Source organism: Bos indicus, chromosome 2 (genome assembly GCF_029378745.1).
Source record: "Bos indicus isolate NIAB-ARS_2022 breed Sahiwal x Tharparkar chromosome 2, NIAB-ARS_B.indTharparkar_mat_pri_1.0, whole genome shotgun sequence".
Classification (NCBI taxonomy): domain Eukaryota; kingdom Metazoa; phylum Chordata; class Mammalia; order Artiodactyla; family Bovidae; genus Bos; species Bos indicus.
This window is the reverse complement of record NC_091761.1, coordinates 4,831,386-4,844,930: the sequence shown is the minus strand read 5'-3', so window position 1 is coordinate 4,844,930 and position 13,545 is coordinate 4,831,386. Positions and strand designations below refer to the sequence as shown.

At 53.2% G+C, this 13,545-nt stretch overlaps 1 protein-coding gene across 3 annotated transcripts in view; it reads left to right on the top strand.

Moving 5' to 3' along the window:
* The window catches only part of MYO7B (myosin VIIB), a 103,317-nt gene that overhangs the window by 41,137 nt on the left and 48,635 nt on the right, over positions 1–13,545 (top strand). For all 3 annotated transcript variants that reach the window (XM_070801752.1, XM_070801748.1, XM_070801744.1), the window contains 6 exons: positions 1,205–1,324; positions 1,616–1,758; positions 5,576–5,786; positions 6,367–6,502; positions 10,766–10,929; positions 13,120–13,257. In XM_070801752.1, coding sequence (XP_070657853.1) covers positions 1,205–1,324; positions 1,616–1,758; positions 5,576–5,786; positions 6,367–6,502; positions 10,766–10,929; positions 13,120–13,257 — 912 coding nt within the window. The remainder of the gene's footprint in view (positions 1–1,204; positions 1,325–1,615; positions 1,759–5,575; positions 5,787–6,366; positions 6,503–10,765; positions 10,930–13,119; positions 13,258–13,545) is intronic.

Genomic DNA, 13,545 nt, shown 5'->3' with positions numbered 1-13,545 from the left:
TCCCTGACCTTCTTGCTCTTCCAGGGCCTTTGCTCAACTTTTTACCTCACCCATTCCCCAGGTTGTCCCCACTCAACCAATCTGATGCCTATACAGCAAGACATCCTCGCCCCATATCCTGGTCCCCAGGGCTTCTCCATGAGTTGTGCTCTTCTGGGCTGACGGAATGTACTCAGACCATTCCCCCTGAGTGTTATTTCTGCTGCTGTTAGTTTTTGGCTTTGCCACACCTGCTGGCCCTGTAGGCATTTAGGCTGTGACCGCTGATACTTGTACTTTCTGTATAACTTGCAATGCAGGAAACTCAGGTTCAATCCCTGGGTCAGGAAGATCCCCTGGAGATGAAAATGGCAACATACTCCAGTATTCTCGCCTAGAGAATTCCATGGGCACAAGAGCCTGGTGGGTTATAGTCCATGGGGTTGCAAAGAGCTAGATGACTGAGCGACTGACACTTTCACTTTCACACAGCATGTGGGATCTTAGTTCTCCAATGAGGGATAGAACCTGTGTCCCTTGCATTGCAAGCACGGAGTCTTAACCGCTGGACCACCAGGGAAGATTCCCCTGCACATTATTAAAGAGATCAGATAGAGCCTTGACTTGGAGGACAAGTGATGGGACTTTGTAATCACACCCCACTAACAGGTTCAGTGGGAAATTAATAGAATCAAAGGGGGGGGGAAAGGCAATCACATTAGGTAGGCACATTTTGCTGCTAATGTTTTTCATGTGGTCGCAGGGTTCTTAGAAACCTTGGGGGTTTGCCAGCCAAGTCTTCTCTGCATGTGGGAGGCACTTCATCCAGACTCCTCTTGTTAACTTGGGCCTCCAGATTCCAGGCAGGAGTGCCTTCGGTTGAGGTGTATTCAGATGTCAGTGGCCAGGCCTCAGAGTCCTCCATGGCCACTGTTTTCCAGGGTCCACCGGATGGTGGGCCCAGTACCAGGAGACCAGCACAAGACTGGTCAACCAAGCAGCCAGCATGCTCAGGGCCCACCCAACTGGCGCATCCTTCCCTGACACTGATATCCCCATGCTCAGACTGACGCTGGACCAGTCCTGCCAGCATCCTGACTCTGGTCCTAGTCACAGGCATCTCCCATCCTCAGGCTTTGGGCACGGGATGTTTGGTTATGAGAGAGCATGTTGGCACCAGGCCCTGCTCTATCAGCTGTGATGCCAGCCCCTACCTACCTTCCAGGTGAAGGACCAGGCCCTCCGAGACTGTCTTATCAAGCACTCCATCATCATCCGCGGGGAGTTTGTCACCAGGCCCCTGAACATCACTCAGGCTGCAGACCGGAGGGACGCCTTTGTCAAGGTGCAGAGCTGTGGGAGAAGGGGCCTACGTGTCTAGGTATTGAGTGTAGCTCCTTGCCTGGTGAGTGGACAGCAGGAAAGGGCAGAGAGCTGGGCAAGTCCTGACTCTGCCAGTCCCCTGGCTGGTGACCGTGGGCTGCCCAGGCTCTCCAGGGTGGTTTCTTGCCGTAAAGTAGGGGTAATCTCCCTCAGTTGGTCCAGTGTGCCTGCGGCCTTTCCAGGTAAACTTGGAGAAAGCAGCCACCTTCCTCTCGTGCATCAAAGCCTGTGGGTTCTACCCATGTCTCTACAGGGCATCTATGGGCATCTCTTCCTGTGGATTGTCAAGAAGATCAATGCTGCAATCTTCACCCCACCTGCCCAGGACCCCAAAAATGTGCAAAGGACAATCGGCCTCCTGGACATATTTGGTTTTGAAAACTTCCAGAAAAATAGGTATGGAGGTCCCCGCACCTGTTTTCAGAAAAATGAGAGATAAGCTTAGGTCCTCCCTGAGCCAACTGGAACTCAGCCATTCCTCCCCAGACTGGCTGGGAGCAGGGCCTCGCCTCCGCTCACAGACGCCAGGGTGAGTCCCTCAGCAAGACTGTGTCCTTCCTCAGTGAGGCAGTCTACGCTCATCCCCTGGCATCCACAAGATGTCTAGAAAAGGCCATATAGCTAAGAGCATCATGAGAGTCAGGCTGACACTCCAGCACTCATTGCCCATCTCGAGCTATCCACTCTTCCTTCTCACAAACTAGAGTGAATTATCACGTGTGGTTAAGGCGAAAGTGGAAATCAGTGACACTAATGTGACTGCATCCTTGGGTGGGCTATCATACTAGGTGATGGGGAAGGCAGGGGATTTGTGGCCCATCCCCAATTTTTCAGTCTGACAAGGGTAAGGTGAGGCAGGACACTTCTGACCCAGTGTCCCAGCCTGGAGGCTGAAGAGCTAGAGAAATGAAGCAGGTCAGAAAAGTAATTCCCAGCAAAGACTGTGATGAAGACTGGGGTGGAAGTAGACAGAGGCAGCAAGGGGAGCCAGGCCGTGGAGCTGGACGAGGGCAGGTGATGCTCTGCGGAAGTATCATCAAAGGGCCAGAAGAGGACACAAGGACGGGGGACAAGCAAGCAGGAAGTGCAACCTAGCTTCCCAACGTGAGCCTGGCTCGTTTAAAGCATCGGTGAGACAGAGCCTAGGCCTAGTTCCATTACCAAATGGAATTCAGGTCTGCTCACCCAAAGTACCCCAAAGCCAGTGTACTGACACCAGGGTGTGGTGAAGCAAAGCACAACACTTATTGCAGGGCCGAGAAGGAGAGCAGGCAGCTCATCCAAATTTGAGGCAGCTCAAAATCCAAATTCCTTGATGGCTTTCAAGTAAAGTTTTTTAAAGGCAGTTTTAGGAGTGAGAGTCACAGGGTACACAATCAGCTTGTGGACTTTCTTCTCATTGGTTGGTGGTGAGGTAATGGGGTGATGTTTAGGGAATCTTAATCATCAACATCTGGTTCCAACCAGTCTGGGGTCTACATGCTTGTGACCAGCATGTAGTCACCATACTCCACCTGGGCAGGGGTCTTAGTTTCTGCAAAACAACTCTAAGAGATCCCTTGAGGAAGAACTAGGACTCTGTTTTATCACTGCACTATTGCTTCTTGACTGCATTTCTTCACTTCCCTAATTGGTCTTGAGTCTGCTCTTAGGACTCAGAGATGTCATAGGAGACTAAAGCCTTTTGCTACAAATAAGAAATGGGGGACAAGGAGGGAGTTTTGTATTCAGGAGGGCCCCACAGGGTTCTGCTTGGTTTCAGTCCCAAGTGGAGGTCTCCGGGCACTGTCAGAGGTGCCAAAGGGCTGTCCTGACCTTGGCATGCCCCTGCCCAAGGCCCTGTCTCCAGCTGAAGGCTGAGAAGGCCCCTTGGTCAAGATGCAAGCCATTCTGAGTGCATGTACATTGGGATTGCAGGCTCCTAGGACCAGCTCACCATGGGCAGGTGGAATGGGGCAGGGCTGGCAGAACTCAGCCCAACATGACGGAAGCTCTAAGGAGCAGAAAAATAAAAAATGATTCTGATCATTGGTTTCTGGCCCTGAGAGGGGCAGCTAAGCAGACCAAGCATATCTTTGGCCACTGTGGAGCTGGATGAGTAGTTTATTTTGGGGGATCTGGCCATTTATTAAGGGACGCCCTCCCCTCCACCCCCTGTGAAGAAGCCACAAGCTGGGTTTGTGGCAGGGCTGCAGTCTGGGGGCCACCTGAAGGAGCAGGGCCATGTCACTCAGCACCCAGTCACTTACCCGAACTGCCTTCTGCAAGGGTGCACCGAGTACTCTTGTCAACTGAAACAAAGTGCATGACCTAAAAGTTGAGACTTGTGTTTTATTCAGCAGACATTCCTAGAACTTCAGGCCCAGGAGACAGCATCTCAAATAATTCTGAGAAAAATGCTCCGAGGAGGCGAGGGTAGAGCCAGGATATATAGGAGTTTTTTGCAACAAAGGGCAGGTAGAACATCAAAAGATTATTGTTAATAAAAGAAAACTAGATATCCCAAGTTAAGGTATTTGGCACTTTTCTGTGTATGGAAAGATGCAAGAGTCTGGGTTCACTGAAATCGTTCCTTTGATATGTATCTCAGATATCTGGGGCCAGCATTCTGTGTTTTCACATCCTGAGTTTCTTCAAGCTCTACTGTTGTGAGTGGCTGCAATCTAATGGGACATCCCCAATGGCTCAGCAGTAAAGAATCCACCTGCATGCAGGAGACGTGGGTTCGATTCCTGGGTCAGGAAGATCCCCTAGGGGAGGAAATGGCAACTCACTCCAGTATCCTTGCCTGGAAAATCCCATGGACAGAGGAGCCTGACAGGCTACAGGCCAAAGGATCTCAAAGAGTTGGGCGTGACTGAGTGACTGAGCACACAGGCAGTCTGATGACTGCTAGGTGGCCAGTATTCCTGGTCTCCATCCTGAGTTCCCTCAGGGCTCATTGTCCGGGGTGGCTGCAATCGCTGATGGCTACAGCATCACTCCACGATGTCCAGGCAGTGTGTTAACTCTCTTGGGTTAACAGACCTGAACAACCAGCCTGAGGAACCATAAGGTTTTGCATAAATGGGCAACCCATCCTGAGGAAGAAATGCCTAAGTGAGACCCAAAGGATGAACCAAAAGAGCAGGTCAGAGAAAGGAGGGTCTCACATGTGTGAAGACTTAGAATTAGAGAAGGGCAGGGCGCCCTGTTGGAGAAGGAGGTGGCAACTCACTCCAGTATTCTTGCCTGGAGAATTCCATGAACAAGAGGAGCCTAGCAGGCTATAGTCCATGGGGTCACAAAGAGTCAGACATGGCTGAGCAACTATCACTCACAGAGTCCCCTGCGTCCATTCCCTGGCTGTGTTGGGCAGGCTTTCCACTGTGTCACTGTCTGTCTGGATCATGAAAATAATGGGAGCTCAGGTCCACAAGGATTCAAGGCAGGGGGAGAGCAGGTCCCTGCTCTGCACGTCCGAAACCTCTGTCTGGTGGCCACAGAGAATGGTTGGAGGGGTGAGGCTGGAGGCAGAGAGAGCCATGAGGCGGTTGTTATTGCACTCCAGGTGAGAAAGAGGGTGACCTGGATTAAGGGAGCAGCAGTGGGAGTGAAAAGAAGTAAACAGGTTAGGCGCTGTGTTGGAGAGAGCGCAGCCGGACTTTGGCAACGGGTTGGAGTTGGGAACGAGGGAGAGGTGTCAGGTATGACGGCCTGGTTTCTGACCTGAGCCGGGGTGATGAGTGGAGGGGCCACTTCAGGAGGTGAAATGGAGCCCAGGAGGAAGAACGAGTGGGAGGACTCGGGGAGGGGAAAGGGGTATGTCTGACTGATGCAAAGGAGCCCAGCCATCAATGACGGGTCTCCAGAAGCTTGTCTTAATACCCAAGCCACTTGCCCATGGGGCAGGGTGGCTACTGGACCCTTGGCCCCCAGAGATTGTCTCCATGTCAGGACAGCCTAGTTTGGCAGAGGATCCTGCTGGGGACCTTATGGAGTCAAAGTCAGGGCTTGATGCTAAGTGCAGCCTCCACATTTCTCTGAATCTGTTTGCTGTGGGATGGAGGAGGGGATGGAGGCAGAGGCAGGGGAAGAGGGAGGCTATCTCTCGGCCTGTATGGTGTTTGGGGGTGTGTTCTGTGGGTACACATGTGTGGGGCTGTGTGCCAGGGGTTGGCTACAGTGGCAGCCAGGCCAACCTTGCCCCCCTGGGGCGGTGCTGCGCCTGCAGCTTCGAGCAGCTCTGCATCAACCTGGCCAACGAGCACCTGCAGCAGCTGTTTGTGCAGCACGTGTTCACCGTGGAGCAGGAGGAGTACCGCGCGGAGAGCATCGCCTGGGACTACATTCACTACACCGACAACCGGCCTACCCTGGACCTGCTGGCCCTCAAGCCCATGAGCGTCATCTCCCTCCTGGATGAGGAGAGCCGCTTCCCACAGGTGCCCTGGGCCCACCCACCTCGGGGGAGACCCCTTGCCTGGGAAACTCCACTGCCCGGAAACCGCGGGGGCTGGCAGAGGAGCCCCCGCCTTCCAGCCTCCCTCTCCCTCAAGGCTCGCCTCCTGGAGGAAGGCACCTGAGTCCGCCCTCACTTCTGCTCCTCAGCATAGATTATTTAGATTCAGGAACACACCCCCAGAGAGGGCTAGTTGAGCCTTGTGGGCCAAGGGCTGCATGGAGTGCAAGACGAGGCAACACTTTCCTTCTTGCTTTGGGGGACTCTGCATGTCTCTGGGGAGATGGACTCTCAGGGAGTCAGTAAGAGCTCTGATCCAGAGAAAGGAGATGCTCTGCTCCCGGGGAAGGCTACAGCCAGCGAGCTGGCAGCCTCTCGTCCTGCCTCGGCCCTCACTCAGGGAACAAACCCCTGCCCCTGACACATCCTCTTGCTGTCTGTAGAAAGGCCCTCAGTCATTCTGAACCCAGTTGCTTTGCCCTTTGAGGGAGCCCCTGAGACCTGGGGGTGTACCCAGTGGCTGGGCTGTGGGTCCTTGGCCCATAGGGCATCCGTTCTTCCAGGGGACAGATACCACCTTGCTGCAAAAACTGAAGAGTGTCCACGCTAACAACAAAGGCTTCCTGCAGCCCAAGAACATCCACGATGCCCAATTTGGCATTGCCCACTTTGCTGGCGAGGTGCACTACCATGTAGAAGGTAGGTGAAGCTCCTCTCCACAGTCCCTTCCTTCCAAATCTGGAGCACCCCAGGGAGGCCATGGAAAGAAGGCTAGGTCATTTTGCAGAGCCAGCAATGGGACAGAGGGAATGGAATGGACCAGGCATGTATGTTTGTGTTTTGTTTTGTTGGTAATAGTTCTACTGAGAGATAATTCACATCCATAGAATTCACTCATTTGAAGTCTACAACTCAATGGTTTTTTAGTATATTCATAGACTTACGTAGCTGTTGCCACAATTTTAGAACATTTACATCACCCCTCAAAAGAAATCCCCACTAGGGACTTCCCTGGCAGTCCAAAGGTTAAGACTCCATTCTTGCGTTCAGAAAAACAAAAGGAACTCCCATTAGCAGTCTTTCTTCATTGCTTCCTAATTCTCCCCAACCCCAGCAACTGCTAACTTCGGTCTCTGTGGATTTGCCTGTTCTGGACATTTCACATAAACAGAATCGTGCATCGTGCGGCCTTTGTGACTGGCTTCTTTCACTTGGCATGGCGTTTTCAAGGTTCATTCACACTGTAGCGTGTTTCTGTACTGGTTCTTCACACTGCATACAACGGTCTGCAGCACAGATATGCCACTTTCTGTTTATCCCTTCATCAACTGATGGATGTTTTTGGCCATTATGAGTAACGCTGCTATTAACACTCATGTACAAGTTTTTATGTGGACATACGTTTTCACTTCCTGGGGACACATACCTAAGAGAGGAATTGCTGGGTCATGTGGTATTTCTATTTAACTTTTGGGATAAGCACCAAACTGTTTTTCAAAGTGGCCGCACCATTTTACATTCCCATTAGCAATGTATGCAGTTTCCAATTCCTACAGCTCCTTACCAACATATGTTAATTGTTTTTTTTTTTTATTGTAATTACCTCATCAGATATAGAATTTGCAAATATTTTCTCCTCTTCTTTGGGATATCTTTTCACTCTCTTGGTAGTGAAAGTGTATATGTGGAGATAAGGTCAGGCATGTTTTTAAAGATTTTATTTATCTATTGGCAGTGCTGGGTCTTCATTGCTGCACGTGGGCTTTCTCTGGCTGTGGCAAGCAAGGGGTCCTCTCTAGTTGCATGTGGTGTGAGGGCTTCTCAGTGTGGGGGCTTCTCTTGTTGCGGAGCACAGGCTCTAGGGAGCAAGGGCTTCAGTAGCTGCGGCACTAGGGCTCAGTAGCTGTGGCCTGTGGGCCCTAGAGCTCACAGGCCCCGGTAGTTGTGGTGCTTGGGTTTAACTGCCCCATAGCGTTTGGGATCTCCCTGGACTCTGGATATAACCCATGTCTCCTGCATTGACAGGTGGATTCTTAACCACTTGATCACCAGGGAAGTCCCAAGCCTAGTTTTGATTAGAGAAATAAGGGGCTGAGGTGGTCAAGCTGCTGGTGTGCTTAGAAAAATGGGAGAGGTGGCCAGTGGGTGCTGTGATCAGGAAAATGAGGCGGGAAGCCAGAGGGTGACTCTGTGTGGCTTGTAAGGAGAACTGAGGAGCTACTGTGGTCTAACTGGAAACTTGGAGTCAGGGATGCTCCAAGTACACTTTTCAGGTGGAGGGACAAGGCAGCAGGAGGGGCTGCTGTTTTCACATGGAGGAAGGGAGGTGTTCTGAGACCAGGGTATTATTTCTGTTGGAGAAATGAGGAGGTAAGGGGGGGCTCCTTTATAACTCCCACCAGATCCTGGCTTTGGGGCTTTTCCGAAAGGGGGAGCCCAGAGCTAGTGGGACTTCAGAATTCCAGAACACAGAGACACTGAGCACATCAACCTCCGTGGGCTACTCAAGGCCAAGTTTTAGTTTTTGAAGTGAACTGCAACTTCCATGTATGCTAAGAGTAAGGTCGCTTCTTTCTAGGCTTTCGGAGCACAGAATTCCATTAATGCTCCTGGAAACTGAGCCTGCTGGGTGTTTTTCAGTGCTCTGCTATCTTCATGACCTAAGCCCATTACTCTGTCTTTTGGCGGGGATGGGGTGGGGGGAGGTTTGGGCCCAGGTGTGCCTCAATCATCCCCCCAAAAGCACCTGGGGCTGGGAGGCTCTGTCTAAGCCTGGAAGGGCACAGGGTAACATCACGTGCCTGCTCGCCCCGTCTGCAGAAGGCTGTCTTCCAGCATAGGGCTGAGAGAGGGGCTTATGTGCCAGCCTCCTCGTCAGGTGGCCCTGGAGCCTGGGAAAGCAAGCTTGTTGTCACCACACTCAGCTTGGTGAGGGCGGCTCGGTTTGAGCTCTTGGTCCAGTCTTCCCCTCTCATAGCACCTGCTGGCAGAGAGGGAATCAAGCTTCCTCTTCCACCATTGACATGGCCTTCCCAGACCCCACACGAGGCTGTGCAGGCATGCACAGAGCACCCCACTAAAAAGGGGTGACTTAAAGGGAGAAGACAAGTTGGAGTCAGGCGCTTGTGGGGTGCAGCCTTCAGCAGGCCCCCAGTCATCGTCTGGCCTGGTTTTGAGAAGCAACCGTCCTCTGGCGCCTTCTTCTTGCCGTTCCATGCCCTGCCTCAGACAGGTCCACTCTCTCCCACGGCGGGAGGGAAGATGGGCTGTCCACTCATCCCCAGACGCACGCTGTGTCCCCTGGCCAACACTCCCATAGCAACGTTCCACAAATAGATACAGGGATGCATTTTCTCATGGTCCCAGAGGCCAGGAGTCCAAGACAAACGTCAGCAGGACTGGAGCCTTCTGAAGTCTCTCCCTGGCGTCTCTCTTGTTCCCATGCGTGTCTGTGTCCTAATCTCCTCTTCTTGTAGCACACCACTCTGACTGGGTTAAGGCCCACCCTAACAGCCTTATTTTACCTCCCTGACCTCTTCAAAGGCCCTCTCTCCACACACATTCTGAGGTACTATGGATTAGAGCTTCAGCATATGGATTTGGGGGGCAAACAGCTCAGCCCATACACAGCCCCCTTCCTAATTTCTAGAGTCTCACTCCTTAAGCTGGAGGGCCCTCCGACTCTAGCATGTTGCTAGAGAAGGGCCCTGGGGCACCCAGGCCCTCAGGGTCTCCTTAGTGAGCGGCAGACATGCTTCATTCCCAAACCTACTGGGTCCAGGCCCACGCATGTGCCTGCACATGTGCATTCACACAAGTGCTCGCGTGTATGTGCACACACTGCCTGTGGGCACACGTTCAGTTCCAAGACCAATGCAGTTTATACTTATAATGAGGAAAGAAATACATTTTAGGACCTCATAATCAGCAAGTCACCTACCCCTGCCCCCTATCCTTGAAGCCAGGAAGCCAAGTCATGTTTAATTTCTTTCCTTTCCCCATTTTGGGCTTCCAGGAAGAGCAAAGCAGCGATTTCTCCCCCTTGCTGGTTCCACAGGGACATGTGAAGCAGCTGCTCCTTTTCAGACAGGCTGCTGGGGAAGGGTGGGCCTCCCAGCAGGAGTGTCCAGATTGCAAGCTCCCTGGACGCAACCAGGTTGCCAGATTTTTGGAAGTTACGGGGCTGGGCAGCCTTCTTCGCTTTCTCCTTTTCCTTCTCTTCTGTTTTGCTCCCTTATGTAGACAAGCGGTTGGCTCAATCAGATTTGCCCAGGGTTCCCCAGAAATTCAGAGCCCTGACGAGAATCCACAGGCTCCACCCTCGGGAGGTCCAAACCGCACAATGATTGCACAGTCCGTCTGCTGTGCTGCTAGTGGGCTCCTACGTGGACGCGGGAGTGACAGCGGGGGCTGGGAGGGCCAGGATGTTGAGGGGAAGGGGCTCGCTCCCACCCGTAGTCCACCCGGGGAGCTGCGGCTGACAGAACAGAGGGGAAGGCCTCAGGCTTCCCTGAGCTGAATGACAGGGCCCAGGTGAAGGGCCACACGGCGCAGGTGGGAGCCACGTGTGGGTCAGTAGGGCCTCCCGGAATAGATGATGCTCGAGCTGTCCTTGAAGCACAAGCCAGCATTATCCTGGAGGGCTTAGAAGGGAAGAACGCCCCAGAGATCTCTTGGGGGCCATAGGCCATCAGGAGAGGGGAGACCCGTGGGGTGGGGCACAGGTACTAGGGGAGAGGAGACCCCCGGGGTGGGGTGCAAGCTTGGATGGGGGAGTTTGGGGTGGGGATGGTGGGTTGTGGGGGCTGCAGGGTGTGGATGTGACATGACTTGGTGCTGAGCGGAGGCACTGGATGCCAAGACGTGGGGAGGTGGAGGTGGGCATGGTGGCCTTCTGCCTGCGCCTCACCCTCCCCTCCCCGGTCTGAGCTGGCGGGGGCTGGGGGCTCTGCTTCCCCACAGGCTTCCTGGAGAAGAATCGGGATGTGCTGAACAGGGACATCCTCGCCCTGGTCCACTCCTCCCAAAACAAGTTCCTGCGGGAGATATTTGGGCTGGAGTCGGAGGAAAGCAGGCGGGGCCCTGGAAGCATCGTCCGGGTGAAGTCAAGCAGCCAGCAATTCAAGGTGGGCTCTGGTGGCCCTGCTCTGCCCAGGGCCTGGGGGGCAGACAGGCATGGAGAAGCCCCGCTGCCTGGAGTCTGGGGTGCAGAGGTGACTGCAAAGGGGCTGAGGTACTGTGGGGGTAGTGCCCAGGGGCGGGAGCATGGGGCTCTGCCTGCTTCCAGTGAGCAGTGGTCTCTGTAGGGCTCACTGAGTTTGTTTGTGTTATTTCTTTCTATATTGGTCTCTGTGTATGTTTTATGGGGGGGGGTGTGGTGTATGTGGTATATGTGTGTGCTTTGTGTGGTGTCTAGTATGTGTGTGTGTGTGTGGTATGTAGAGTGTGTGTGTGTGTGGTATGTGGGGTACATGTGTGTTTTGTGGGTGTGTGTGTGTGGTAGGTGGGGCGTATGTGTGTGTGGTATGTGGGGTACTTGTGTGTTTTGTGGGTGTGTGTGTGGTAGGTGGGATACATGTGTGTTCTGTGGGTGCGTGTGTGTGTGGTAGGTGGAGGGTGTGTGTGTGTGTGGTATGTGGGGTACATGTGTGTTTTGTGGGTGTGTGTGTGGTAGGTGGGGTACTTGTGTATTCTGTGTGTGTGTGGTGTGTGTGTGGTATGTGGGCTGTGTGTGTGTGGTGTGTGTGTGGTATGTGGGGTACTTGTGTATTCTGTGGGTGTGTGTGTGGTAGGTGGGGTGTGTGTGTGTGGTGTGGTGTGTGTGTGATATGTGGAGTACTTGTGTGTTTTGTGGGTGTGTGGGTGTGGGTAGGTGGGGTGTGTGTGTGTGTGTGTGGTGTGGTGGCAACAGCGCTGGGCCTGCTGACCAGAGAGGAGGGGGCAGAGAGCCCCTGGTGCACCTCAGAGCAGCCTAGGACATCCTGGCAGGGTGGGGGTCTCCCTTCACCCCTTAACAGTGACTGTTCCAGAAGAGCCCTGTCGGTCATCTGATGAGGAGCTCCCCAACCCCTGGGCTGGGAGACGGGGTCGGCACACTGGCACAGGAACTGTGGGTGCAGGCATAGGAACCTCCTGCCCCCTACTCCATGCTGTAGTCCACACTGAGGCACCCCACCCCCACCCCCACAGGAGCTCCTAACACTTTAGTGCCCAGGGCCCACAGCATGACCACATGCAGAGCCAGCCCAGAGAGGCACCAAGGAGCTATGAGGCTTGCAGGAACTACCCAGGTCTGGAACCAGCTGAAGCTGAGCCAGATCCTCTGCCCTCGTGGAGCCAGGCTGGACTCCACAGCTGAGGCCGGAGCACAGCCTGATCCTGGCCCTGTAGGGCCTCCAAGGCATGTCCACAGGTTTCAGGGAGCCGGAACAGGAGGAAAATGCATTATTTTAAACCCAGGAGAATGCTGCCCATTGTTATACCTGCCAGGGATTGCATCCTATTCTCAGAGGCGTTAAACCATGAATTTGAGTCTCCAAACTGATGCAATTTGTCAGTACATATGTTTGCCAAGCGCATTTGACCTTGGAAAAAGTTTGATCAAGGAGCATCACCAAGATCAGTATGGCACAAAAGCACACACTACTCTTGGCCCAAGGCTTTCCCAGTGGCTTAGCGATAAAGAATCCACCTGCAATGCAGGAGATGCAGGAGACTAGGGTTCGGTCCCTAGGTTGGGAAGATTCCCTGGAGGAGGGCATGGCCACCCACTCCAGTATTCTTGCCTGAGAAATCCCATGGACAGAGGAGCCCGGTGGGCTACAGTCCATGGGTTCACAGAATCGGACGTGACTGAAGTGACTGAGCACCCACTTACGCACTCTTGGCCTGGGTTTTTTGTTTTCTCTTGCATCCATCATTTTAATACATTAAAAAAAATACTGTATACATTTACAGTAATGCTTACAATGTACAGTACATAACATTCAAAAAGAGCATACAAAATCTATACAAAAACTGAAAAATGTAGAATGGCAAGGTAAAAATTGACATTGTCTCCTCACCCTGGTGCATCTCACTCTGGGGTCCCCACTCCTAGACAGGAGGCTTGCCCAGCTCTACTTGCCTCTGGGTTCCCAGTGTCTCCTGGGTGCCTGCACACAGTAGGCACTTGGGGAACCTATGCTAAACGAATGGATGAGCTACTGGATGAATGTAGCCCTGCCCACCTGTGGGACCTCAGCAGAAGCCCTCGCTGTGCCCTGAGTCAGCTGTGCCCTGGACCGAGCTCCACTTGTGCCCTGTGCTCTGTCTAGTCTGCAGACTCCAGCAAGCGGCCCTCCACCTTGGCTGGCCAGTTCAAGCAGTCTCTGGACCAGCTGATGAAAATCCTCACCAATTGCCAGCCCTACTTCATCCGTTGCATCAAACCTAATGACTACAAGAAGCCGCTGGTAATGAGGGGAGTCTGGGGACCTGCACAGGACGAGGGGAGGTATCTAAGGGAATGAATCTGATGGCATCTGGAGTCATGTCTCTCCTTTCACCAGTGCCTGGGCAGCTTTGAAGCTATCTGCCCCCATTTTACAGATGGGGACACTGAGGCAAGGTGGCCAGTCTAGACCATTTGAAGGTTGGTGACCTTCAAGGCTTTGGATCTCCCAGACCTCAACTGTTTCCACACTGCCATTTGCTTGCCATTGGCCAAGTGTGTTGCTTCTCTGAGCCTCAGTTTTCTCTTC